This window comes from Salvelinus sp. IW2-2015, unplaced genomic scaffold (genome assembly GCF_002910315.2).
Source record: "Salvelinus sp. IW2-2015 unplaced genomic scaffold, ASM291031v2 Un_scaffold1618, whole genome shotgun sequence".
In the NCBI taxonomy this organism is placed as follows: domain Eukaryota; kingdom Metazoa; phylum Chordata; class Actinopteri; order Salmoniformes; family Salmonidae; genus Salvelinus; species Salvelinus sp. IW2-2015.
In genome coordinates, this window is record NW_019943037.1 from 1 (window position 1) to 26276 (window position 26276).

At 43.5% G+C, this 26276-nt stretch overlaps 1 protein-coding gene across 2 annotated transcripts in view; it reads right to left on the reverse strand.

The window, feature by feature from the left end:
• Positions 1-40: 40 nt before the first annotated feature.
• The window catches only part of LOC112071452 (sarcolemmal membrane-associated protein), a 107361-nt gene continuing 81125 nt past the window's right edge, over positions 41-26276 (reverse strand). Inside the window, exons 4-5 of one of the 2 annotated variants that reach the window (XM_070439402.1) lie at positions 22602-22638; positions 41-438 (exon numbers count right to left, since the gene is read on the reverse strand). In XM_070439402.1, the coding sequence (XP_070295503.1) occupies positions 361-438; positions 22602-22638 (115 nt within the window). In that variant the 3' untranslated portion in view covers positions 41-360. Of the gene's footprint in view, positions 467-22601; positions 22639-26276 lie in introns of both variants that reach the window. The other variant, XM_024138915.2, reaches the window with a different exon arrangement.

A 26276-nucleotide genomic window follows, 5' to 3' on the forward strand; every position in this document is an offset into this window, starting at 1 on the left:
TCAGAAAGATCAGTGAGGTCATGAGTCAGCGTCTAGTAAAGAGTCAGTGTGAGTCATGAGTCAGCGTCTCAGTAAAGAGTCAGTGTGAGTCATGAGTCAGCGTCTCGTAAAGAGTCAGTGAGTCATGAGTCAGCGTCTCAGTAAAGAGTCAGTGTGAGTCATGAGTCAGCGTCTCAGTAAAGAGTCAGTTAATATGACAGGTCCAGATGCTGTAGTCAGATATAGCGTCGCCTGGGCTCAGACCATCAGCTAGGGCTGTGCTGCATGATGCTAGGTTAACACGGTTACAGGGCAACCCTCTCCTTCACGGGGCCCTAAAATAAACCTGTCGCTCTGGTCAGGCAGAGAGGGTCTCTGTGTTTAGATCAGGAGGAGAGGCGCTCTGTGTTTAGGCCAGGAGGAGAGGAGCTCTGTGTTTAGGCCAGGAGGAGAGGAGCTCTGTGTTTAGGCCAGGAGGAGAGGAGCTCTGTGTTTAGGACAGGAAGGAGAGGAGAGTATAGTTTGGTGTTTAGGACAGGAGGGAGAGGAGAGTATAGTTTGGTGTTTAGGACAGGAGAGTATAGTTTGGTGTTTAGGACAGGAAGGAGAGGAGAGTATAGTGTTTAGGACAGAGCAGGCAGAAAAAGGGAGCAGAAGATAAGTAATTCAATTTGGGCTGTGCTCTGCGTCTAATGAGATTAAGAGTCCTAAACAAGGAGCCTGGCTGATGAACTTCACTCTCAATCTACAGAGTAAGACACACTTTATTGGTTTGATATGCAGTCCGTCCCTGTGTACAGGCTTGATATGCAGTCAGTCCCTRTGTACAGGCTTGATATGCAGTCCGTCCCTGTGTACAGGCTTGATATGCAGTCMGTCCCTGTGTACAGTAGAGTTGCTGATGTTGTAGATGTGTTGAATGGGCCATCGGGTAGTGTTGCATGGAATACCGAAACTTCTGTACTTTTTCCAATACAAATCAACCCCCGGTTCAGTACTAGAATTTTTGTTACATTCGGTACTTCTGTCAATTGTGTGTCAGGTGATTGAGAGGATCAACTCTATCAGCCCCATTATGGCACGAAGACCAAAGATCCTGCTCCACTTCCTCATTCATTACTAGAGCTGTCTGGCTGTGTTGTTAGCTCCCTACTCATCATGTTGTCCAGCTCCACTCCTCATTCATTACTAGAGCTGTCTGTCCACTTCCTCATTCATTACTAGAGCTGTCTGGCTGTGTTGTTAGGTCCCTACTCATCATGTTGTACACAGCTCCACTTCCTCATTCATTACTAGAGCTGTCTGTCCACTTCCTCATTCATTACTAGAGCTGTCTGGCTGTGTTGTTAGCTCCTACTCATCATGTTACTACAGCTCCACTTCCTCATTCATTACTAGAGCCTGTCTGTCCACTTCTCATTCATCTAGACTGCCGTCCACTTCCTCATTCATTACTAGAGCTGTCTGTCCACTTCCTCATTCATTACTAGAGCTTCTGTCCACTTCCTCATTCATTACTAGAGCTGTCTGCCCATTCTCATCGTTCTAGACGGCTGGCCTCCACTTCATCTCACACTCAGAGCTGTCTGGCTGCCTTGTTAGCTCCCTACTCATCATGTTGCACAGAAGTTAACACACTTGAAAAATGTAACACGACATTTACATTTTGAACATGACTGTTCACAAAACAATGTCCATACAGGCTACAACASTTACAATTAGGGCTGTCCCCGACTAAAAACAATCTTGGGTCAACCGAAAATTGTCTGTTCTTTCGACCAATTGATGTATTTCAACAAAATCCACTATATGCTTGTCTGATGCTTTATACAAATTGTTTGATGAAATAAGACAAATGATTCAAGAGGGAGTCAGAGATCCAGATAACCAGAAGAGAAAACCCCCCATATCAACCTGACCATGCTCCTCCTCCCACTCATACGGTCTTTCTACTCTCCTGAAGTCGCCGGTAAAAGGCTACACGAGGAGTCGGCAACCTTTCTCATGTGGAACGCCAATTTATCTTACAATTTGTACCRATCTGTGTGCCAGTTATTGTTTTCATATTCAAAATTGGGGGAACAGCTTCATTTAATTTATAACGTCTTCGTACCTCAAAATCATTGTCATGTGATGTGGCTAACCAAAATAAAAATATTGCATAATGACAAAAATAAATATCCTATAAGTCACATTGGCTATTGCATGTCCTGTCTGCAACCAACTGGAAACAACTATGAACTTGGGTACASCCCTCGCGCTAGTAAACTTACAAAATGGTATAAAATATTCTGGGCCCTCGGAGTTACCTGCGCCATCGAGCTTGGGACAAACAGACATAGCTCTAGGTTATTTGCGCAAAGGTTTAAGCAGTAATCAGGCAGGCCTATTTTATATTTCCATTGGATCAGAGCATTTTYCCCCTTTCTTTCCAAATGGTTATCGAAAGGGAGAGAGCTGGAAATATTGAGGAACTATTGTTATTCTCAATGGATGTAAAAACAGACTTTGTTTACTTGCTGTTTTGAGGTGAAGAAAACGTTCCTTTGAGAAGCTCCACAACTCATTAGTGGTGGTGCGTTAAGCCAATCAGAAATACTATCAGATCTCCAAATTAGAGGTCGACCGATTACTCGGAATGGCCGATTAATTAGGGCCGATTTCAWGTTCACGCCGATTTTGCCGTTTTATTCTTTTACACCTTTATTTAACTAGGCAAGTCAGTTAAGAACACATTCTTATTTTCAATGACGGCCTAGGAACGGTGGGTTAACTGCCTTGTTCAGGGGCAGAACGACAGATTCTTACCTTGTCAGCTCAGGGATTCAATCTCACAACCTTAAGGTTAACTAGTCCAACGCTCTAACCACCTGGCTCGCGAAGAGCCCGCCTGTTACCTTGGCTTCTTACTGCATTCACGTAAGTTGCTAGCTAGCATTAAACTTATCTTATAAAAAACAATCAATCAATCACTAGTTATAACTACACATGGTTGATGATATTACTAGTTTATGATATTACTAGTGTATGTGACTAATAAAATTTGATTTGATTTGATTTGATACTAGTTTATCTAGTGTGTCCTGCGTTGCATATAATCGATGCAGTGCGCATTCGCGAAAAAGGACTGTCGTTGCTCCAACGTGTACCTAACCATAAACATCAATGCCTTTCTTAAAATCAATACACAGTAGTATATATTTTTAAATCTGCATATTTAGCTAAAAGAAATCCAACAGTTTGGGCCGCCTGGCTCTTTGCGAACTAATTTGCCAGAAATTTGTGCAATGTAACAGGAATATTTAGACTGATGGATGCCACCCGTTAGATAAAATACGGAACGGTTCCGTATTTCAGTGAAATAATAAATGTTTTGTTTTCGAGGTGATAGTTTCCGGATTCGACCATATTAATGACCTAAGGCTCGTATTTCTGTGTGTTATTATGTTATAATTAAGTCTATGATTTGATAGWGCAGTCTGACTGAGTGATGGTAGGCACCAGCASGCTCGTAAGCATTCATTCAAACAGCACTTTTGTGCGTTTTGCCAGCAGCTCTTCACTGTGCTTCAAGCATTGCACTGTTTATGACTTCAAGCCTATCAACTCCCGAGATTAGGCTGGTGTAACCGATGTGAAATGGCTAGCTAGTTAGCGGGGTGCGCGCTAATAGCGTTTCAAACATCACTCTTTCTGAGACTTGGAGTAGTTGTTCCCCTTGCTCTGCATGGGTAACGCTGCTTCGAGGGTGGCTGTTGTCGATGTGTTCCTGGTTCGAGCCAGTAGCGCGAGGAGAGGGATGGAAGCTATACTGTTACACTGGCAATACTAAAGTCCTATAAGAACACCAATAATCAAAGGTATATGAAATACAAATGGTATAGAGAGAAATAGTCCTATAATCCTATAATAACTACAACCAAAACTTCTTACCTGGAATACTGAAGACTCATGTTAAACCACCAGCTTTCATATGTTCTCATGTTCTGAGCAAGGAACTGAAACATTAGCTTTCTTACATGGCACATATTGCACTTTTACTTTCTTCTCCAACACTTTGTTTGGCATTATTAAAACCAAATTGAACATGTTTTATTATTTATTTGAGGCAAATAGATTTTATTGATGTATTAATTCATTAAAATATGTTCATATCAGTTTTGTTGTAATTGTCATTATTACAAATAAATAATGTATCCAAAAGAAAATGCATGAATCGGTATCGGCTTTTCTTGGTCCTCCAATAATACAGATCGGCGTTGAAAAAATCATAATCGGTTGACCTCTAGTCCAAATAAGAAGATTTATATGCCTACATTTGTGCGCAGACCAGGTACCCTGCAGACCAACACTACAAAAGTATGTGGACACCTGCTTGGTCAAAACATCTCATTCCTAAATCATGGGCATTAATAAGGAGTTGGGTTCCCCCTTTGCTTCTATAACAGCCTCTACTTTTCTGGGAAGGTTTTCCACTAGATGTTGGAACATTGCTGCAACCACAAGAGCAATAGTGAGGTCGGACACTGATGTTCGGCGATAAGGCCTGGTTGGCAGTAGGCGTTCCAATTCATCCCAAAGGTGTTTGATGGGGGTTGAGGTCAGGGCTCTGTGCAGGCCAGTCAAGTTCTTCCACACCGATCTCGACAAACCATTTCTGTATGGACGTCACTTTGTGCATGGGGGCATTGTCATGTTGAAACATGAAAAGGGCCTGTTGCCACAAAATTGGAAACACAGAATCTAGAATGTCATTGCATGCTGTAGGGTTAAGCTTTCCCTTCACTGGAACAATGGGGCCTAGCCCGAACCATGAAAAAACAGCCCCAGACCATTATTCCACCTCCACCAAATTTTACAGTTGGACTATGCATTGGGACAGGTAGCTTTCTCCTGGTTTCTGCCAAAACCAGATTCTTCCGTCGGACTGCCAGATGGGGAAGCGTGACTCCAGAGAACGCGTAGCCACTGCTCCAGAGTCCAATAATGGCGGCAAGCTTTACACCACTCAAGCCGACGCTTGGCATTGCGCATGGGGAACTTAAGCTTGTGTGCGGCTGCTCGGCCATAGAAACCCATTTCATGAAGCTCCTGACGAACAGTTATTGTGTTGACGTTGCTTCCAGAGGCAGTTTGGAACTCAGTAGTGAGTGTTGCAACCGAGAACAGATGATTTTAATACGCTACGAGCTTTAGCACTCGGTGGTCCGGTTCTGAGCTTGGGTGGCCTACCACTTCACGGCTGAGCCGTTGTTTCTCACAAACGTTTCCACTTCACAATAACAGCACGTACAGTTGACCGGGGGCAGCTCTAGCAGGTCAGAAATTTGACGAACTGACTTGTTGGAAAGGTGGCATCCTATGACGGTGCCACATTGAAAGTCACTGAGCTCTTCAGTAAGGCAATTCTACTGCCAATGTCTGTCTGTGGAGATTGCACGGCTTGTATGCTCGATTTTACACACTGGTCAGTAACAGGTGTGGCTGAAATAGCCGAATCCTCTAATATTAAGGGGTGTCCACATACTTTTGTATATATAGTAGGGCTGCCCCCATTTAGTCGTTTGTTTGGTCGATAGACTGTTGGTCATCTGAAACTATTTCTGATTGTCGTAGCTCACCATCACCGTGGAGCTTCTCAAAGTCATTTCTTCTTCGCCTCAAAACAGCAAGTAAGCTAAGTCTGTTTTTTACATCCATTGAGAATGACAATACTTCCTCAATGTAGCCTATTTGAAAAACCTTCTTTCAATAACCAGTCATCATGAAAGGGGAAACAAGGTACTGCTCTGATCTTACTTCTCACTTGCGCTAATAGTCCACAAAAATGTTATGATATTGAACTCAGATGCCCAACAATTGAACAGAGCAGTAGCTGAGATTGTGTGTCTGACTAATATGCCTTTTTTGTGTGATATAATTTTTGGTATTGAGTCTCGTGATGGTATCGAGTATTGTGACACTAAACCACCTATCGGTATCCAAGTCCAAATTCCTGACAACACTACCATCAGGTAACAACTGAATCAACAGAATGTAAGTAGACATGTTGAATGGGCAATCGGGTAACAACTGAATCAACAGAAGGTAAGTAGACATGTTGAATGGGCCATCGGGTAACAACTGAATCAACAGAAGACAGGAGGTAAACTTTTGGCCCCAGTCCCCCAGTCAGCAACAGATGATTATATTCCTTGGAAAACCAACCGTATTCAACCCAACCAACCCACCCAACCGTCCTAAAACCAACCATCCGTCCTAAAACCAACCATCCGTCCTTAAAACCAACCATCCGTCCTTAAAACCAACCATCCGTCCTTAAAACCAACCATCCGTCCTTAAAACCAACCATCCCGTCCTTAAAACCAACCATCCGTTCCTTAAAACCAACCATCCGTACTTAAACCCAACCACTCCGTCTTAAAACCAACCATCCGTACTTAAAACCAACATCCGTACTTAAAACCAACCATGCCGTACTTAAAACCAACCATCCGTACTTAAAACCAACCATCCGTATTAAAACAACCATTCCGTACTAGAAACAACCATCCGTACTAAAACCATCCATCCGTACTAAAACATCTCATCCGTACTAAACCATCCATCCGTACTAAAACCATCCATCCGTACTAAAACCAACCATCCGTATAAAACCAACCATCCGTACTTAAAACCAACCATCCGTACTAAACCCAACCATCCCGTACTAAAACCAACCATCCGTACTAAAACCACCCATCCGTACTAAAACCAACCATCCGACTAAACAACCATCCGTACTAAAACCATCCGTATTAAAACCAACCATCCGTATTAAAACCAACCATCCGTATTAAAACCAACCATCCGTATTAAAACCAAACCATCGTCTAAAACACCATCCGTACTAAAACCATCCATCCGTATAAACCTCATACCTATTAAAACCAACCATCCGTACTTAAAAACCATCCGTACTAAAACCATCCGTACTAAAACCAAACCATCCGTACTAAAACCAACCATCCGTACTAAAACCAACCATCCGTACTAAACACCATCCGTACTAAAACCAACGTACTAAAATCATCCATCCGTATTAAAACCAACCATCCGTATTAAAACAACCATCCGTATTAAAACCAACCATCCGTATTAAAACCAACCATCCGTATAAAACCAACCATCTGTACTAAAACCAACCATCCGTACTAACCAACCATCCGTACTAAAACCATCCGTATTATAACACACCATCCGTACTAAAACCATCGTCTAAAACCATCCGTATTAAAACCATCCGTACTAAAACCATCCGTATTATAACCAACCATCCGTATTAAAACCAACCATCCGTACTAAAACCAACCATCCGTACTAAAACCATCCGTATTATAACCAACCATCCGACTAAAACCAACCATCCGTACTAAAACCAACCGACTAAACCAACCATCCGTACTAAAACCATCCGTATTATAACCAAACCATCCGTACTAAAAAACCAACCATCACTAACACCACCATCCGTACTAAAACCAACCATCCGTACTAAAACCATCCGTATTAAAACCATCCGTACTAAAAACCATCCGTATATAACCAACCATCCGTATTATAACCAACCATCCGTACTAAAACCATCCGTACTAAAACCATCCGTATTAAAACCATCCGTACTAAAACCATCCGTATTATAACAACCATCCGTATTAAACCAACCATCCGTACTAAAACACACCATCCGTACTAAAACCATCCGTATTAAAACCAACTAGTCAACTGATAAAGAGGTCAGCAACATCCAACCACCGTTGAAACACTTCACAACTTCTAGCCACTGTGGTTGGTTGATGAACAGATGAATACATCCACATAGATAGTGAACTGGTCACATGCAGACGTCTATGCACGAAGAGAACCAATCCAGGCTAAGATGTCTCCTGGTTGGCTGACTGGTTGGCTGACTGGTTGGCTGACTGGTTGGCTGACAACGTCACGGTAGCCATGAGGCAGAAGGCCGTGTGGTGTCGTGTTTTCTGAACGGTCAGATAGCTAGCACAATGACAAGCTGCCTTGTGGTAATCATAGGTGGCTTCGTTTCAGGTCTTATATATCTTGCTTTTTAGTATTTTATTAGGCCCCATTAGCTACATGTAAAGCTGAAGCTACTCTTCCTGGGGTCCACACAAAACATTAACTAACATTAATAAAGAATTACAGCTGAAGGACATACTACATAAAATGACAGTACAAAACTACATAAATAAAAAATATATATAACAATACATAGCATTAGACATACAGAACTACATAAACTCAGCCAAAAAAAAGAACGTCCTTTTTTCAGGACCCTGTCTTCATAGATAATTTGTAAAAATCCAAATAACTTCACAGATCTTCATTGTAAAGGGTTTAAACACCGTTCCCGTGTCTTGTTCAATGAACCATAAACAATTAATGAACATGCACCTGTGGAACTGTCGTTAAGACACTAACAGCTTTCAGACAGTAGGCAATTAGGTCACAGTTTATGAAAACTTAGGACACTAAAGAGGCCTTTCTACTGACTCTGAAAAAACACCAAAAGAAAAGATGCCCAGGCGTCCCTCATCTGGCGTGAACGTGCCTTAGGCATCGCTGCAAGGATGCATGAGGACTGCAGAGTGGCCAGGGCAATAAATTGCAATTCCGTACTGTGAGACGCCTATACAGCGCAACAGGGAGACAGGACGGACAGCCTGATCGTCCTCGCAGTGGCAGACCACGTGTAACACCTGCAAGGATGGTCGGATTCGCATTTATCATCGAAGGAATTACACCGAGCTGTACTCTGGAGCGGATCGATTGGAGGTGGAGGGTCCGTCATGGTCTGGGGCGGTGTGTCACAGCATCATGGACTGAGCTTGTTGTCATTGCAGGCAATCTCAACGCTGTGTGTTACAGGGAGACATCCTCCTCCTCATGTGGTACCCTTCCTGCAGGCTCATCCTGACATGACCCTCCAGCATGACAATGCCACCAGCCATACTGCCCGTTCTGCACGTGATTTCCTGCAAGACAGGAATGTCAGTGTTCTGCCATGGCCAGCGAAGAGCCCGGATCTCAATCCCATTCAGCACGTCTGGGTTAGATCGAATCGGAGGGTGAGGGTTAGGGCCATTCACACCAGAAATGTCCGGGAACTTGCAGGTGCCTTGTGGAAGAGTGGGGTAACATCTCACGCAAGAACTGGCAACACCATGAGGAGGAGATGCACTGCAGTACTTAATGCAGCTGGTGGCCAACCAGATACCTGACTGTTACTTTTTGTTTTTGGCCCCCCCCCTTTGTTCTGAAGACACATTATTCCATTTCTGTTAGTCACATGTCTGTAGAACTTGTTCAGTTTATGTCTAAGTTGTTGAATCTTGTGTAATGTTCATACAAATATTTACAAATGTTAAGTTTGCTGAAAATAAACACAAGTTGACAGTTGAGAGGCAGTTTTTTTTTTTTTTTTTTTGTTTTTATATATAATATAACACACTTACATATTCTGATATTCTAATCCAGCTACACTGCAGTCGTCCATTTTGTTACAGTTTCTTACTGTAACAATTGCATGTCTGATCCTAATCTCTCAGAAGCAGTTTCTGTAAAACACTAGTGAGAATCTCACAACATGAGGAACCACCACCCCCGTGTCCTTGGTTTGACGTCAATATTATGGTTAATAATGATGTCTTCGTAGAATGCTACTGAATGCAAGGGCAACAGAACGACAATGGAAAAGCAACAAATCCTCCAGCTGTTATCAACCTAGCAACATTCACTCATAAGCACCAGCTGTCAGAGCAGCTCACAGATTACTGCACCTGTACATAGCCCATCTATAATGGTGCTCCTTTGCACCCATTATTTCTTATCTCTAACTTTGCACATCCTTCCACGGCAAATCTACCATTCCAGTGTTTTACTTGCTATATTGTATTTACTACTTCGCCACATGGCCTTTTTTGGCCTTTACCTCCCTTATCTCACCTCATTTGCTCACATTTAAAAATAGACTTATTTTTTCTACTGTATTATGACTGTATATTTGTTTATTCCATGTGTAACTCTTTGTTGTTTGTTTGTGTCGAACGCTTTGCTTTATCTTGGCCAGGTCGCAGTTGTAAATGAGAACTTGTTCTCAACTTGCTACCTGGTTAAATAAGGTGAAATAAAATAAATAAAAAATTATTGAGCTCTAGATGGAGTTTCCTCTCCAATGAGGCTTCAATTTAATCCTTCCACTTTAGCTTGGGTATCTACTAAACCCACTTCCATCTGTGAATAAAAACATACATACTATTCTACAGTTTAATGTTTAAACCAACTCATCTGGTTATTATATCAATAACAGTTTTTATTCAAGTCACAGACGGTTTTAGGAAGACAGTCATGTGCACGTTCCCACTAGTGGCCATTTTGAAAGCTGCAAAAAAAAAAAAAAACGTGTTGAGGCGACCCTCAGATACACATGTTCCTGATATATTTTGTACGTTCTCAGATCATTTTACATAAAGTGTTTTCACTTAAGAAAGTACTAGTGTTTAACAGAACTGCTTCTGAGATCAGGACATGCAATTGTTACTGTAACAAAATGGATGACTGCATATACACCTATATGCAGATGATAGCATATTTCAATGGGCATTACCGGTAATTACTATTTCTTGCCAATTGAAAATGTGTTTCTCATTTCTTGCAACCGTGCAAGTCAAAGTCACACAGTAGAAACATAACTTAAACTACAACAAGATAAAAATGTTTAGGCATTCATAGCTCACGTCTATTTTTGGTCTATTTTACTGTTAACTTAACCTTGCATATACACAGATTACATTTTTTGTAAATGTGATATTTATGTTAGGTGGGTTTAAAGGGTATATAAAAGTGGCATATAAAAAAACACTCCCTTTACACAGAATGTAAATGGCAATAAAGAAATATTGTTCAATATGATCAATAATAACTTTGCATTGCCTATCGTCAATATTTATACCCCAAACCATCGGTTTTGAAATATTTTGATTAGACTGATTTTTTTTAACCATAAATCACTGTTGTTCCTATATATATATATATATATATATATATATAACTAGGCAAGTCAGTTAAGAACAAATTATTTTCAATGACGACCTAGGAACAGTGGGTTAACTGACTTGTTCAGGGGCAGAACGACAGATTTTTCCTTGTCAGCTCGGGGATTCGATCTAGCAACCTTTCGGTTACTAGTACAACGCTCTAAACACTAGGCTACCTGCCACCCCATTAAGCCCAGTGTGCTCCCACTGAGCCCAGTGGAAAAATAACCTCTCCCTCAACATCGACAAAACAAAGGAGCTGATCGTGGACTTCAGGAGACAGCAGAGGGAGAATGCCCACATTCACATCAACGGGGCCGCAGCGGAGAGGGTGAAAAGCATCAAGTTCCTACGCATACACATCACTGACAATCTGAAATGGTTCACCAACAGACACACTGTCTGTTGGTGAACCTGAGGCGGGCCCCTGAGGCGGGCCCCTGAGACTCTAAAACTTTAACAGATGCACCATTGAGAGCATCCTGTCAGGCTGCAATCACCGCCTGGTATGGCAACTGCACCGTCAGCAACCGCTGGGCTCTCCAGAGGGTGGCCCAATGTGAAACCGGGGGCACACCGCCTGCCCTCCAGGACATCTACAGCACCCGGTGTCACAGGAAGGCCATCAACCACCTGAGCCACTGCCTGTTCACCCCGCTACCATCCAGAAGGCGAGTTCAGTACAGGTGCATCAAAGCTGGGACCGAGAGACTGGGAAAACAGCTTCTATCTCAAGGCCATCAGACTGTTAAATAGTCACCACTAGCCGGCCTCCACCTAGTACACCGTCCTGAACTTTAGTCACTGTCATTAGCCGGCTACCACCCGGTTACTCAACGCTGCACCTCAACCCTGCACCTTAAAGGCTGCTTCCTGTCATGGAACACGGGTCACTTTAATAATGTTTACATACTGTTTTAATAATTTCACATGTATATACTGTACTTTAGTCAATGCCATCCCATTTAACTATTGCTGTACATACTATTTTATCCTACAGCATAAATACACACACAACGGACTCAGACGTKGCTCGACCTAATAGTTCTTTATTCCGTTATTTTACATTCCTGTGTATTGTTAGATATTTACTGCACTGTTGGAAGCTAGGAACACAAGCATTCCACAATAAACATACGCTAAATGTGTATGAGACCAATAACATTTGATTTGTGTCGATAGTTGCGAGAGGAAAAAAAATCGAATGAATCCATTTTGAAAAATCAGGCTGTAACAACAAATGTGGAATAAGTGAAGTGGTATGAATACTTTAAGGTACTGTATTACTGTGAATTCGTTCAGGCTTTGAGGACGATGTAGAGACCTTAACTTGCCTTGTTGAGTATGAATGTCTGTCAGTTGATCAAATAGACAGTTAACACAATTCATATTTTAAAACAGACTATCCTCTCCTCTACCCTGAGCAGGAAAAGATCAACGTGTTGCTGCTCGTTTCTGGGCCAGTCTTAATTATTTCTTAATAATATACATGAGTGTTATGACCAGTCTTACCATATTACGTAAATGATGTGACAGTATACTATATTATGTTAAATGAGTGTTGACCAGTCTTACTATGTGATGTAAATGAGGTGTATGACCAGTCTTTACTATGTGATGTAAATGAGTGGTAGGACCAGTTTTACTATGTGATGTAAATGAGGTGTTGACCAGTCTTACTATGTGATGTAAATGAGGGTTTGACCAGTTTTACTATGTGATGTAAAATGAGGTGTTATGACCAGTTTACTATGTGATGTAAATGAGGTGTTATGACCAGTTTACTATGTGATGTAAATGAGGTGTTGACCAGTCTTACTATGTGATGTAAATGAGGTGTTATGACCAGTTTTACTATGTGATGTAAATGAGGTGTTGACTAGTTAACTATATTATGTAAATTAGATGTTGACCAGTCTTACCATATTACGTAAATGAGGTGTTGACTAGTTTTACTACAGTGCCTTCGGAAAGTATATTTACTGCCTATAAAAAAATAAAAATGTAAATATCACATTTACATAAGTATTCAGACCCTTTACTCAGTACTTTGTTGAAGCACCTTTGCAGTGATTACAGCCTTGAGTCTTCTTGGGAATGACGCTACAAGTTTGGCACACCTGTATTTGGGAGTTTCTCCCAGTCTTCTCTGCAGATCCTCTCAATCTCTGTCTGGTTGGATGGGGAACGTCACTGCACAGCTATTTTCAGGTCTCTCCAGAGATGTGTGTCCGGGCTCTGGCTGGCCACTCAAGGACATTCAGAGACTTGTCCCGAAGCCACTCCTGCATTGACTTGGCTGTGTGCTAGGGTCGTTGTCCTGTTGGAAGGCGAACCTTCGCCCCAGGCTGAGCACATTTCCATCAAGGATCTCTGTACTTTGCTCCGTTCATCTTTGCCTCGATCCGGACTAGTCTCCCAGTCCTGCCGCTGAAAAACATCCCCACAGCATAATGCTGCCACCACCATGCTTCACCGTAGGGATGGTGCCAGGTTTCCTCCAGACGTGACGCTTGGCACTCAGGCCAAAGAGTTTAATCTGTTTTTCATCAGACCAGAGAATCCTTTTTCTCATGTTCTGAGACTCTTCAGGGGTTCCGAGGCGCAGCGGTCTAAGGCACTGAATCTCAGTGCTAGAGGCATCACTAGAAAGCATGGTGTCGATCCCGGCTGTATCACATCCAGCCGTGATCTGGAGTCCCATAGGCGCCGCACAATTGCCCATCGTCATCCGGTTAGGGGTCGTAAAATAAGAATTTCTTCTTAACGGACATGCCTAGTTAAATAAATGTTAAAAAGCAGCCTTTGCAAACTCCAAGTAGGCTGTCAAGTGCCTTTACTGAGGAGTGGCTTCCGTCTGGCCACTACGAAGTGATTGGTGGATTGATACCGAGATGGTTGTCCTTATGGAAGAACTTTTGAGCTCTGTCAGTGTGACCATCGGTTCTTGTCACCTCCTTGACAAAAGCCCTTCTCCCCAGATTTCCTAGACCTGGCCACACTACGCAGTCTCTTAGTGGTTCAAACTTCAACTATTTCAGAATGATGGAGGCCACTGTGTTCTTCATTGCTGCAGACATTATTTGGTACCCTTCGCCAGATCTGTGCCTCGACACAATCCTGTATCGGAGCTCTACGGACAATTCCTTCAACCTCATGGCTTGCTTTTTGCTCTGACATGCACTGTCATGCACTGTCAACTGTGGGACCCTATATAGACAGGTGTGTGCCTTTCCAAATCATGTTCAATCAATTGAATTCAACACAGGTAGAGTCCAATCAAGTTGAGAAACATCTCAAGGATGATCAATGGAAACAGGATGCACCTGAGCTCAATTTCAAGTCTCAGAGCAAAGGGTCTGAATACTTATGAAATAAGGTATGTTTATTTTTCTATAAAAAAAATCTAAAAACCTGTTTTTGCTGTAATGTAAAACAGAGAGCCAGGGCGAAAAGGCTTACTCATTACAAAACAAGTTTAAAGGACCCCCCTCCCCAGACATGTGCCATGGAAGGAACACATGGTTAGGAGAGGACAACTCAGCCCAAAGCCAGCCAATCAGATTTTTGGACTGCTCACACACTTGGACAGACTCAGTTCTTTGTGTGCACTGTAAACCAAAGTACTTTGAACTAAAAAATATAGAATTTTAAATCTTGTTAATAAAATTAAACCTGATTCTATGGCGCCCAGTGTTCAGTAATTTAGACTGAACTACACCACCAGTAGAAGAAAGCCTGTGGCTCGCAGCTCTTCTTTACATTATCAGTCAGTGGCTCACAGCTCTTCTCTACATTATCAGTCAGTGGCTCGCAGCTCTTCTCTACGATTATCAGTCAGTGGCCGCAGCTCTTCTCTACATTATTCAGTCAGTGGCTCGCAGCTCTTCTCTACATATCAGTCAGTGGCTCGCAGCTCTTCTCTACATTATCAGTCGGTGGCTCGCAGCTCTTCTCTACATTATCAGTCGGTGGCTCGCAGCTCTTCTCTACGTTATAGTCAGTGGCTCGCAGCTCTTCTCTACATTATCAGTCAGTGGCTCACAGCTCTTCTGTACATATCAGTCAGTGGCTCGCAGCTCTCTCTACATTATCAGTCAGTGGCTCGCAGCTCTTCTGTACATTATCAGTCAGTGGCTCCAGCTCTTCTACATTATCAGTCAGTGGCTCGCAGCTCTTTCTTTCTACATTATCAGTCAGTGGCTCGCAGCTCTTTTCTGTCTACGTTATCAGTCAGTGGTCGCAGCTCTTCTCTACATTATCAGTCAGTGGCTCGCAGCTCTTCTCTACGTTATCAGTCGGTGCTCGCACTCTTCTGTACATATCAGTCAGTGGCTCGCAGCTCTTCTGTACATTATCAGTCAGTGGCTCGCAGCTCTTCTCTACATTATCAGTCAGTGCTCCACAGCTCTTCTCTACTTATGTCAGTATGGCTCCAGCTCTTCTGCACATTATCAGTCAGTGGCTCGCAGCTCTTCTCTACTTATCAGTCGTGGCTCCAGCTCTCTTACATTATCAGTCAGTGGCTCGCAGCTCTTCTCTACATTATCAGTCAGTGGCTCGCAGCTCTTCTGTACATTATCAGTCAGTGCTCGCAGCTCTTCTCTACTATCAGTCAGTGGCTCGCAGCTCTTCTCTACATTATCAGTCAGTGGCTCGCAGCTCTTCTCTACGTTATCAGTCAGTGGCTCGCAGCTCTTCTCTACATTATCAGTCAGTGGCTCGCAGCTCTCTCTTACATTATCAGTCAGTGGCTCGCAGCTCTTCCACATTATCAGTCAGTGGCTCGCAGCTCTTCTCTACATTATCAGTCAGTGGCTCGCAGCTCTTCTGTACATTATCATCATGGCTGCAGCTCTTCTGTACATTATCAGTCAGTGGCTCGCCAGCTCTCTCTACATTATGATCAGTGGCTCGCAGCTCTTCGGTAAGTTGTCAGCACCTGATGTTTAAATAGAATGCATTCAAACCCTTGTATTGCGAAGAAATGCCAACAGAGCTTTTTCAGCAGAACAAAATACATATTTTATTCTGGCTTCTGAAAGTAAAACGCAATACAACCTTGTCTGCTATGACCAGACATGTAAAACAACAAGTGTCAAAGTTTCAGTGTAGATACAAATATTACTGAGAATAGAAATATGTTGGAACAATAGTAAAACAGCGTCTGACTCCTGAGATGTCTGAACAACAACAGAACTAGTTGTAATTTCACTGTGGTGGTCCCAGTCTGTTCGAACCATGTCCTCTACGTGAAGTCATGCATGGTCTCAGGTCCCAGTCGTTCGAACCATGTCCTCTTCTTGAAGTCATGCCCAATCTCATTGTCCCAGTCATTCGGACCATGTCCTCTACTTGAAGTCATGCACGGTCTCATGGTCCCAGTCGTTCGAACCATGTCCTCTTCTTGAAGTCACGCACGGTCTCATGGTCCCAGTCGTTCAACCATGTCCTCTACTTGAAGTCATGCACGGTCTCATGGTCCCAGTCGTTCGAACCATGTCCTCTTCTTGAAGTCATGCACGGTCTCATGGTCCCAGTCGTTCGAACCATGTCCTCTTCTTGAAGTCCGCACGGTCTCATGGTCCCAGTCGTTCGAACCATGTCCTCTACTTTAAGTCATGCACGGTCTCAGGGTCCCCAGTCGTTCGAACCATGTCCTCTTCTTGAAGTCATGCACGGTCTCATGGTCCCAGTCGTTCGAACCATGTCCTCTTCTTGAAGTCATGCACGGTCTCATGGTCCCAGTCGTTCGAACCATGTCCTCTTCTTGAAAGTCACGCGTCTCATGGTCCCAGTTGTTCGAACCATGTCCTCTTCTTGAAGTCATGCACGGTCTCATGGTCCCAGTCTTCGAACCATGTCCTCCACTTGAAGTCATGCACGGTCTCAGGTCCCAGTCGTTCGAACATGTCCTCTTTCTGAAGTCTCCTGTAGTCCAGGTGTAACATCCCCGGTTCCGTTTTTTCCTTCAATTGATCATCCCGATCGAGTTCGAACCCATACCGCCTCCTTCTTGATAAGTCACAAAATGCCGCATCTCCCAATCGTCCCAAGTCATGTCTTAATCCTATGTCGCTCTTGTGCTAAATATGTCCACGCATCCCCGTCTCATGACTGTGTCCCCAGATCATCTCTGAACCATGTCCTCTCTTCTTTGAATAGTGCAATAGCACGCCAGTCTCATGGTACCAGACAGTTCGAACCATGTCCTCTTCTTTTGAAGTACGCAGCGGTCTCAATGTTCCCAAGTCAGTTATATCGAACCACGTGTCACTTCATCTTACTCTCGTTTGAACTTTGCGTTCTTTCACGGCTATGAGTCCCCAGAACATTTCGAAACCGTCCTCCTTGTAGTCATGTGCAGACCTGATCTCACCGTCCCAGTCATCCTACGGAGACCGGTCCCTCTTGTATTGCAGGTCTCAGCTCCCCGTCGTATCGAACACACGGTGCTCCTGTTCTAAGTCTCAGACGCACTGCCTCATGGCAGTAAGCCCTGCCGATTCGCGAGATTGACTAGAATCCTCTATGCTTTTTGGCGTAGAGTTCATCCATGAAATCAGCTATAGGTGCCAGTCCCTGTGGAGAAGGAGGAGAAGAGGAGACATTAGGAGTGTCTTGGGAACAGTGTACATGGCGAGAGAGAGAGGGGACAACAGAAGAGAGGAAAGGGGATCAGAGTAGAGGAGAGGGAAATATTTGTATTTATTACACTCAGGGATAAGCGAGTATGCAATCAGGTGGTCTCCGTGGTGCCTGTTGAACGCTTCTTTCAGATTTACTGGAGTCTGTGCCAAAGTAAATTTGCAATGTCTTTTGCCGTAGGGTGATGTGTCCAAGGGCTGAGTCTGTCAGGCTCATTCTCCCTTCTCACAGCCGCTTAGACTATCTAGCTAATGCTTCTGTCGGCATCGTCTGGAGAGAGCTTCTACACAGCCCATGCTTTCACACTCGCGATCTGCGTTCTCTTGGTTTGAATATCGCTGGGAAGGCTCCCACACTCCTGCTTCTACTGCCGACTCTTCTGTGGCATCGCTGAGGATCTCACAGCCCTGTTTCTACTGCTGCTGCTCTGTGGCGTGGTAGGAGCAAGCCAGTGGACTAGGTCTTGGAGTGGCCCAGGATAGAACCTCCAGGTTCTACATGGAGATCGTTTCCAATTCGACACTGCAGCTCAGTGTGAGAGATGGACTTGGGCTGTTGAACAGCAGTGCTGGGGCAGAGGTAGTGCGTCTTGTGCCTGTTGAACAGGCAGTGCTGGGGCAGAGCAGTATGCTGGGGGCTAGAAGTTTAGAGCTTTGAGCCGATCCTGTTCGACAACTCAGCCAGTGATGGGCAGCAAGGCCTAACGGGGCTTGTTCTGGTGAACTAGTGCAGATGTTGTAGTGGTCCTTGAGAGAGAGCGAGAGTTTAGGTACAAAGCGCCTAAGGATGTCTGGTGCTTGCGATACAGGCTAGTGGCGGGTAGGGGAAGAGTACTATTAGTCTCGGGAATTAGGGCTTACAAAGGGTCGAGCAATAAGAAATTTACTTACATGAAAATAAGTCCTCCCAAGACTCTATAACCTGCACGGCCCAAGCAATTAGTGGTCCATTGGTCAGCGACGGTGACGGGCTAGGATCCATGGTGGATCGCGTCAGAACTACGGGCTTTGTTTCGTAGATTAATGAAACAGCAAAGTCTGGGGCAGATTGGTATGAGTGCTCAAGTGCTAAGGAGGGCTGTTGTAACAGGCCAGTAGCCTGATGCGCGCAGACAGGTTCCTCCTTATCTTCAGCGGATAGGGGCTACAAGCCGTTGAACAGCAGTGCTGGGGCAGAACCAGGTAACGGGACTGAAAGGGCTCTGTTTGAACAGGCTGCGGGCACGATAGTGTATGTGGCTCAGCTTGCTAAGGAGGCTGAGTTAAACAGGCAGGCTGGGCAGAGGTAGGCTTAGGGGTTCTGTTTAACAGGCCAGTGCTGGTTACGCAGGGCAAAGAAGGCATGCGTGCTGTAAAGACTATAGTACTCAGGGTCGAAGATGCTGGGGCGTTACAACAGGCATGAGTGCCTGTTGGGTGCCGCAGAAAACCCCTTGGCTTCTAAGAATAACACATTAAACACCGCTGCTGGTTGCAGACTGGAACAAGGGAAAGCCTGCTGGACTGAATGGCCCTCAATTATATTGAACTTATCAGATGGACGCACACACTATGAGGACCTACCATAGAACGAGTGCTGGAGACAAAGAGATAGGGCTATGAGGGGAAGAGTCTTGTACCAGACAGAAGGTGCTGGGCACGTACTAAGTGTTAGTGGCATAATCTGAAAAGGCGGACAGGCCTGGTGAACAACAGGCAGTCTACTACATTGACACAGAAGTTATGCTAAGGGGAGTCTGTCGATACAAGAGAGGCAGTCGCTGAAACCTCTGGCGAGCCAGATCGCGGTATTAGGGGCAGAGAACAAAACCAGGTGTGGTCTCCATTCACCTGTTTGTGCCTTGAAAAATAAACAAAGCAGAGGGCTATTTATTACACATGTGCAAACCGATCAATGAACATGGAATATATCATTAACTGAGACTACAATAGACTATTTAATGTTGCAACCGTTTGAGCAGAGTTGAGTAGGCCTGGCCAAGCTATTGTACTCAACTCTGCTCCAACGGTTGCAACATTTTTGACTAGCTGGATCTTGAAACCAAACTTAGACTTTGGTGTAACCAACGTGGGAAGCTTATGATTCTTTCTGACAAAATGTTTGATCAAAAGTTGTAAAGATCTTTAGTTAATTTGGTTGCTTGCTCTGCACGAGTATGCTGCTAGGCTAGCTAGCCAGCAAAGTAGCTAGCGCTAGCTATAGTTAGAGAACCATGGCTACTTTTTGTCGACTAAAATAGAAAAATACAACATACCCCATCCTTCGGTGAAGACTGCATGTTGCTTTCAGTCTTCCCATGCTTCACGTGCTGAACAGCAGCAACATTTCTGGAGTCTTCACTGAGGCCCTTGTTTCTTTTCTTGCCTTGTCGAACTGTTTGCGAAACCTACCCCACTTCTTTGAACAAGTGGTTGGGTCAGACTCCAGCGTCTCTGCAATGYCCCTCCATGAATTGGAGGGGTGTCCACATAAAAATTGTCTGTCCTCGGTTGCAACACTCACTACCGAGCTCCTAACTGCCTCTGGAAGCAACGTCAGCACAAGAACTGTTCGTCGGGAGCTTCATGACATTGGTTTCCACGTCCGAGCAGCCGCACACAAGGCTAACACCATGCGCAATGCCAAGCGTCGGCTGGAATTGTGTAAAGCTCGCCCGCCATTGGACTCTGGAGCAGTGGAAATGTGTTCTCTGGAGTGTTGAAGCATGCTTCACCACCTGGCAGTCCGACAAACAAATACGGGATTGGCGGATGCCAGGAGAACGCTACCTGCCGAATGCATAATACTAACTGTAAAGTTTGGTGGATGAGGTATAATGGTCTGGGGCTGTTTTTCATGGTTCTGCCTAGGCCCCTTAGTTCCAGCGAAGGGAAATCTTAAMGCTACAGCATACAATAACATTCTAGACGATTCTGTACTTCCAACTTTGTGGCAACAGTTTGGGGAAGGCCCTTGCCTGTTTCAGYATGACAATGCCCCCGTGCACAATGCGTGGTCCATACAGAAATGGTATGTTGAGTTTGTGGATGAATTGGAATGCCGACTGCGAGCCAGACCTAAAACGCCCAACCTCACTAACGCTCGTAGCTGAATGGAAGCAAGTCCCCGCAGCAATGTTCCAACATCTAGTGGAAAGCCTTCCCAGAAGAGTGGAGGCTGTTATAGCAGTAAAAGGGGGACCAACTCCATAATGTTAATGCTGATGATTTTGGAATGAGGTATTCTGTGAGCAGATGTGCATATTAGAGGTCAACCGATTAAGATTTTTTAACGCCGATAACTATTATTGGCAGACAAAAAAAAGCCGATACCGAATAAAAATCCGCCAATTTTTATATATATATATATATATATATATATATATATATATATATATATATATTTGTAATAATGACAATTACAATAATACTCAATGAACACTTAATATATCAATAAAATCAATTTAGTCTCAACGCCGATTAATCGGACWATTTTTTTGTAAAAAAAAGTACATTATATATACACACACACACACACACAATACTGAATGAACAATGTAAAAAAATGTTTTTTACTTAATATAATACATCAATTAAATCTCAAATAAATAATGAAACATGTTGAATTTGGTTTAAATAAGGCAAAAACAAAGTGTTGGAGAAGAAAGTAAAAGTGCAATATGTGCCATGTAAAAAAGCTAACATTTAAGTTCCTTGCTCAGAACATGAGAATATGAAAGCTGGTGGTTCCTTTCAACATGAGTCTTCAATATTCCCAGGTAAGAAGTTTTAGGTTGTAGTTATTAAAGGAATTATAGCACTATTTCTCTCTATACCATATGTATTTCATAGACCTTTGACTATTGGATGTTCTAATAGGTACTTTAGTATTGCCAGCCTAATCTCGGGAGTTGATAGGCTTGAAGTTATAAACAGCGCAATGCTTGAAGCATTGCGAAGAGCTGCTGGCCAACGCAGTAAAGTGCTGTTTGAATGAATGCTTACGAGCCTGCTGCTGCCTACCACCCCTCAGGCAGAATGCTCTATCAAATCATAGACTTAATTATAATATAATAAACACACTGAAATACGAGCCTCTGGTCATTAAGGTTAAAACCAGAAACTATCATTTCGAGAACAAAATGTTTATTCTTTCAGGGAAATTCGGAACCGTTCCGTATTTCATCTAATGTTATGTCATAATTACGTAAAAATCTGGCAAATTAGTTCGCAACGAGCCAGGCGGCCCAAACTGTTGCATTTACCCTGACTCTGCGTGCAATGAACGCAAGAGAAGTGACACAATTTCCCTAGTTTAATATTGCCTGCAAATATTCATTTCTTTTAACTAAATATGCAGGTTTAAAAAAATATATACTTCTGTGTATTGATTTTAAGAAAGGCATTGATGTTTAGGTACACATTGGTGCAACAAGTGCTTTTTTCGCAAATGCGCTTGTTAAATCACCCGTTTGGCGAAGTAGGCTGTGATTCAATGATAAATTAACAGGCACCGCATCGATTATATGCAACGCAGGACAAGCTAGATAAACAAGTAATATCATCAACCACGTGTATTTAACTAGTGATTATGTTAAGATTGATTGTTTTTTTATAAGATAAGTTTAATGTTTGCTAGCACCTTACCTTGGCTCCTTGCTGCACTCGCATAAGAGGTAGTCAGCCTGCCAMGCAGTCTCCTCGTGGAGTGCAATGTAATCGGCCCTAATTAATCGTCCATTCCGATTAAATCGGTCCACCTCTAGTGCATATACTATTGGCTATGTAGTGTATGAGCATGAACTGTTCTGTTGGGAAGCATGCCGTAACCCTAACCACTTACCCCAATTCTAACCCTAATTGCATACATACACACAGAAGAATGCATAGCAACCCTTACCTTATCAACAGGAAGTGGTAAAGGTGCTTGGATGACACTGTGGAGAGGACAGAGGTCAAGAGTCAGAGTTCAGTTCAGAGCGAGGTTTATACAACAGTCAATAAATAGTTATACTATTTTAAAAAATGTTGACAGTCCAAATGGGAGAACAGAAAAGGTAAATAGAGCAGGAAGTTGATGACCTCTGTGCTGTGAATGATTGACATTAGTCAGCACAGTAACTGTGTATTTGGGCTATGTACTGTTTATACCGTAGGCCGGGGTATTTCGAAATACACACGGTAAGACTCAATCTCGTTTCAAAAAATTATATATATATTTTAAACGCGGTCACAGACATATATATACACACACACATACATAATGCATATATTTTGGCCTCATGGCGGCTGGGGGGGGGGCGGGGGGGGGGGAGTCCGTGCTACGCCACTGCTTATAACTATAAGAAATCTAAGATGTTTCAAATAAATGATATCCAGCTCAGGGATCCAGCTATACATTTGGTTTGCTAACATGCTGGCTAAATGTCAAGATAAAACTTCTTGGTTTACAGCAGAGACATTCAATCCCTGTTGCCTAAAGTGGTATGTGCGTAATTGTGTGACCTTCCRGTAATACGGTATACTAGATGTCTGCGCAGGACTGATTTGCTTACCCCATTCCCGCAGTTTTCCATACTGCACCCGCTGGGCTTTGTCAGACTCCCACCCACTAGCGCATGAACTGGCCTCAACCACAGTCCCACTATGTTATTTTTGGCGCATGTGACAAAGCTCACTTGGGAGCCATTATCCCAGCAATGTTGCGCCATAAAGGCAAATATCAAAATGCGCAAAAATAACTGAATAGGTTAAATTATCAGAGATTCTCACGTGGCCCATTATATTAAGCCATCTGTATTACTGGGCTATATCAGCCAATCAGTATGCCTAGGGTAGGTCTAGGCTAACGCATACAAAGCAGAAAGATGTCCGTTTCCAAATAATCTACAGGGACAACAAAAAATATTTTAAAATCKCAGGTCGTCCGTCTGACCGCTTGCTCACAGCATGAAAAATGTCAGACTTGCCGCAAATGATCTGTGTCGGGACCCGCCGAAATGCAGCCCTCTACCGTATACCCCGGTATGGTACAGAAACGGTATGAATATCTGGATACAACCAACCCTAGGACGTGTGTGTGGGTATTGTTGGTGCAAGTGCCAGTGACCGCAGCGCACAGCCGTAGCAGCAGTACTCAGGGACTATTTGGGAAGGTCAGAGCACACAAATTTCCTAGAAGGCAAAGGTGACTGATTTATCGGTGTAGTAACCCCCCCCCTCCAATCACGACCCCAAACTCTTCACACCCCTTGCTGGCGGAGGACATTTAACATTTTAAAGCTCAGTTACTATAAATAGTTCTAAGGTCTGTCAGTGAACAACATTAGGACAAATGCCCGTGCACTAAACACAATATTGCACCTTGTGGATCCATTCTACTGAGACAACTCAGCAGCAATAAGTTGAAAGCCAGAGTTTTTTCTTCTTCTACAAAATAAAGAATTCAGTACCCGCGGTACGTATTGGGTCTGGATTCAGACAGCGGCTCGCCAGTTGAGTATGTCTGGCCTAGTGATTCAGAGAAAATTATTCATTCATTCTAGGGCTGTTCTCGACAAAAGAATATTGGTTGGTCAAAAAAAATTAAAAAAGGTGTATTTTTCCATATTAGGTACACCCTATGTTTGAATAAAATCAACTATATGTTCGCTACTGAGTTTGTCTGACGCTTTAAGCACTGTGATTAAAATTGAAGACACGAATTACTAAAAAGGAGGGAGCCAGAGATCAATATAGCCTAAAAAAATAAAATAATAACAACTGTTTGCGAACCCCTTCCACCTGCTGCTGTTAGCGGTCGGCAACCTTTTCCAGTGCCAAGTTATCCTACCATTTTTACTGATCTGTGTGCCAGTTACGATTTTCATATGGACATTTTCATGGAACAGTTTCATTTAATAAAAGTATTCATATCTCAWAATAAATGTGGTTACTAAAAATTCTAAATGAAAATGATACAAATCTAAAAGTAACTATTGCCAATATGTAAAAATAGCCTACAATAAAGCCAATAAATAAAAACATTTCAGCCTGCAGGTAGAAAATATCCTGATGAAAATAAGTATCCTGTAAATCACATTGGCTAAGCATGGCCTGTCTGCAACCAACTTGAAACATTGTATCAACTATTAACTTGGTCCAGCCCAATCGTGCTAGTAAACATACAACTTTATATAAGTGAGTTAAGACAATATTAAATAGYGTCAAATCCCCAAAATGGGTAYATTTATAGGCCAACATKTGCACTCRGGCCAGGTAGACCAGTCCTACTTCTATACTGACAGGAGCGGATCCAAACAAAATTGACAAATCATAAAATATAATTAAAACAAACCAAGTGTAGACTACGGTTGTGCCCTCTGCAAACGCGTCCACTCCTACAACGACAAGACTGTACTAATATATTGAACGCGTTAACAGAAACGAACGTAACCAAACATTGTAGATTTGAAACGGTAATAAAACAGTGAAATGTACAACTGGTGATACGAGGGCCACCCCCCGCGGCCTCTAAATGGATTAGTCCACTCAGACAGGTGTGAATCAGACATTCGTCTCATGTGCCATATTATAATTATTATTTTTAAATATATATTTGCCATTGCTCGACTATAGAAATCTCGGGTCGACCATCAGCCAATCGACCACACCATTGACCAGTCGACTAAAAAACAAAAATGGGGTCATTTAATTCACACTTGATTCATAATACATTTACCACTCGGCATTCTCTCTGGTCATATAGACTACGGATTAGGATGTAGATTAGAATAAACCAGGTGTCTGGGTCACTTGGCACCGTGCATGCAGCATGTATGAGTAAGACCAGGTGTCTGGTCACCGTGGCACCGTGCACTGAGTAGAGAACCAGGTGTCTGGGTCACCTTGGCACGTGCTGCAGCCATGTACTGAGTAGAGAACCAGTGTCTGGGTCACCGTGGCCACGTCTGCAGCCGTGTACTGAGTACAGAACCAGGTGTCTAGGTCACCTTTGCACCGTGCTTGCAGCCGTGTCATGAGTAGAGAACCAGGTGTCTGGTCAACTTGGCACCGTGCACTGAGTAGAGAACCAGGTGTCTGGGTCACTTGGCACCGTGCATGCAGCCATGTACTGAGTACAGAACCAGGTGTTAGGTCACCTTGGCACGTGCATGCAGCCATGTATGAGTAGAGACCAGGTGTCCTGGGCACTTTGCACCGTGCTTGCAGCCGTGTAACTGAGTAGGAGCACGAACAGGTGTCTGGATCACCGTGGCACGTGCACTGAGTAGAGACCAGGTTGTCTGGAATCACCGTGGCACGTGCACTGAGTAGAGAACCAGGTGTCTGGATCACCGTGCACCGTGTACTGAGTAGAGAACCAGGTGTCTGGATACCCGTGGACGTGCACTGTAGTAAGAGACAGGTGTCTGGATCACGTGGCACCGTGTAATGAGTTAGCAGAACGTGTTGGGTCATCCGTGGACGTGGCATGCAGCCATACTACTGAGTAGACGAACCAGGTGTCCTGGGAATCAACTTGGCACGTGCACTGAGTAGAGAACCAGGTGTCTGTGATCAACCGGTGGCAACC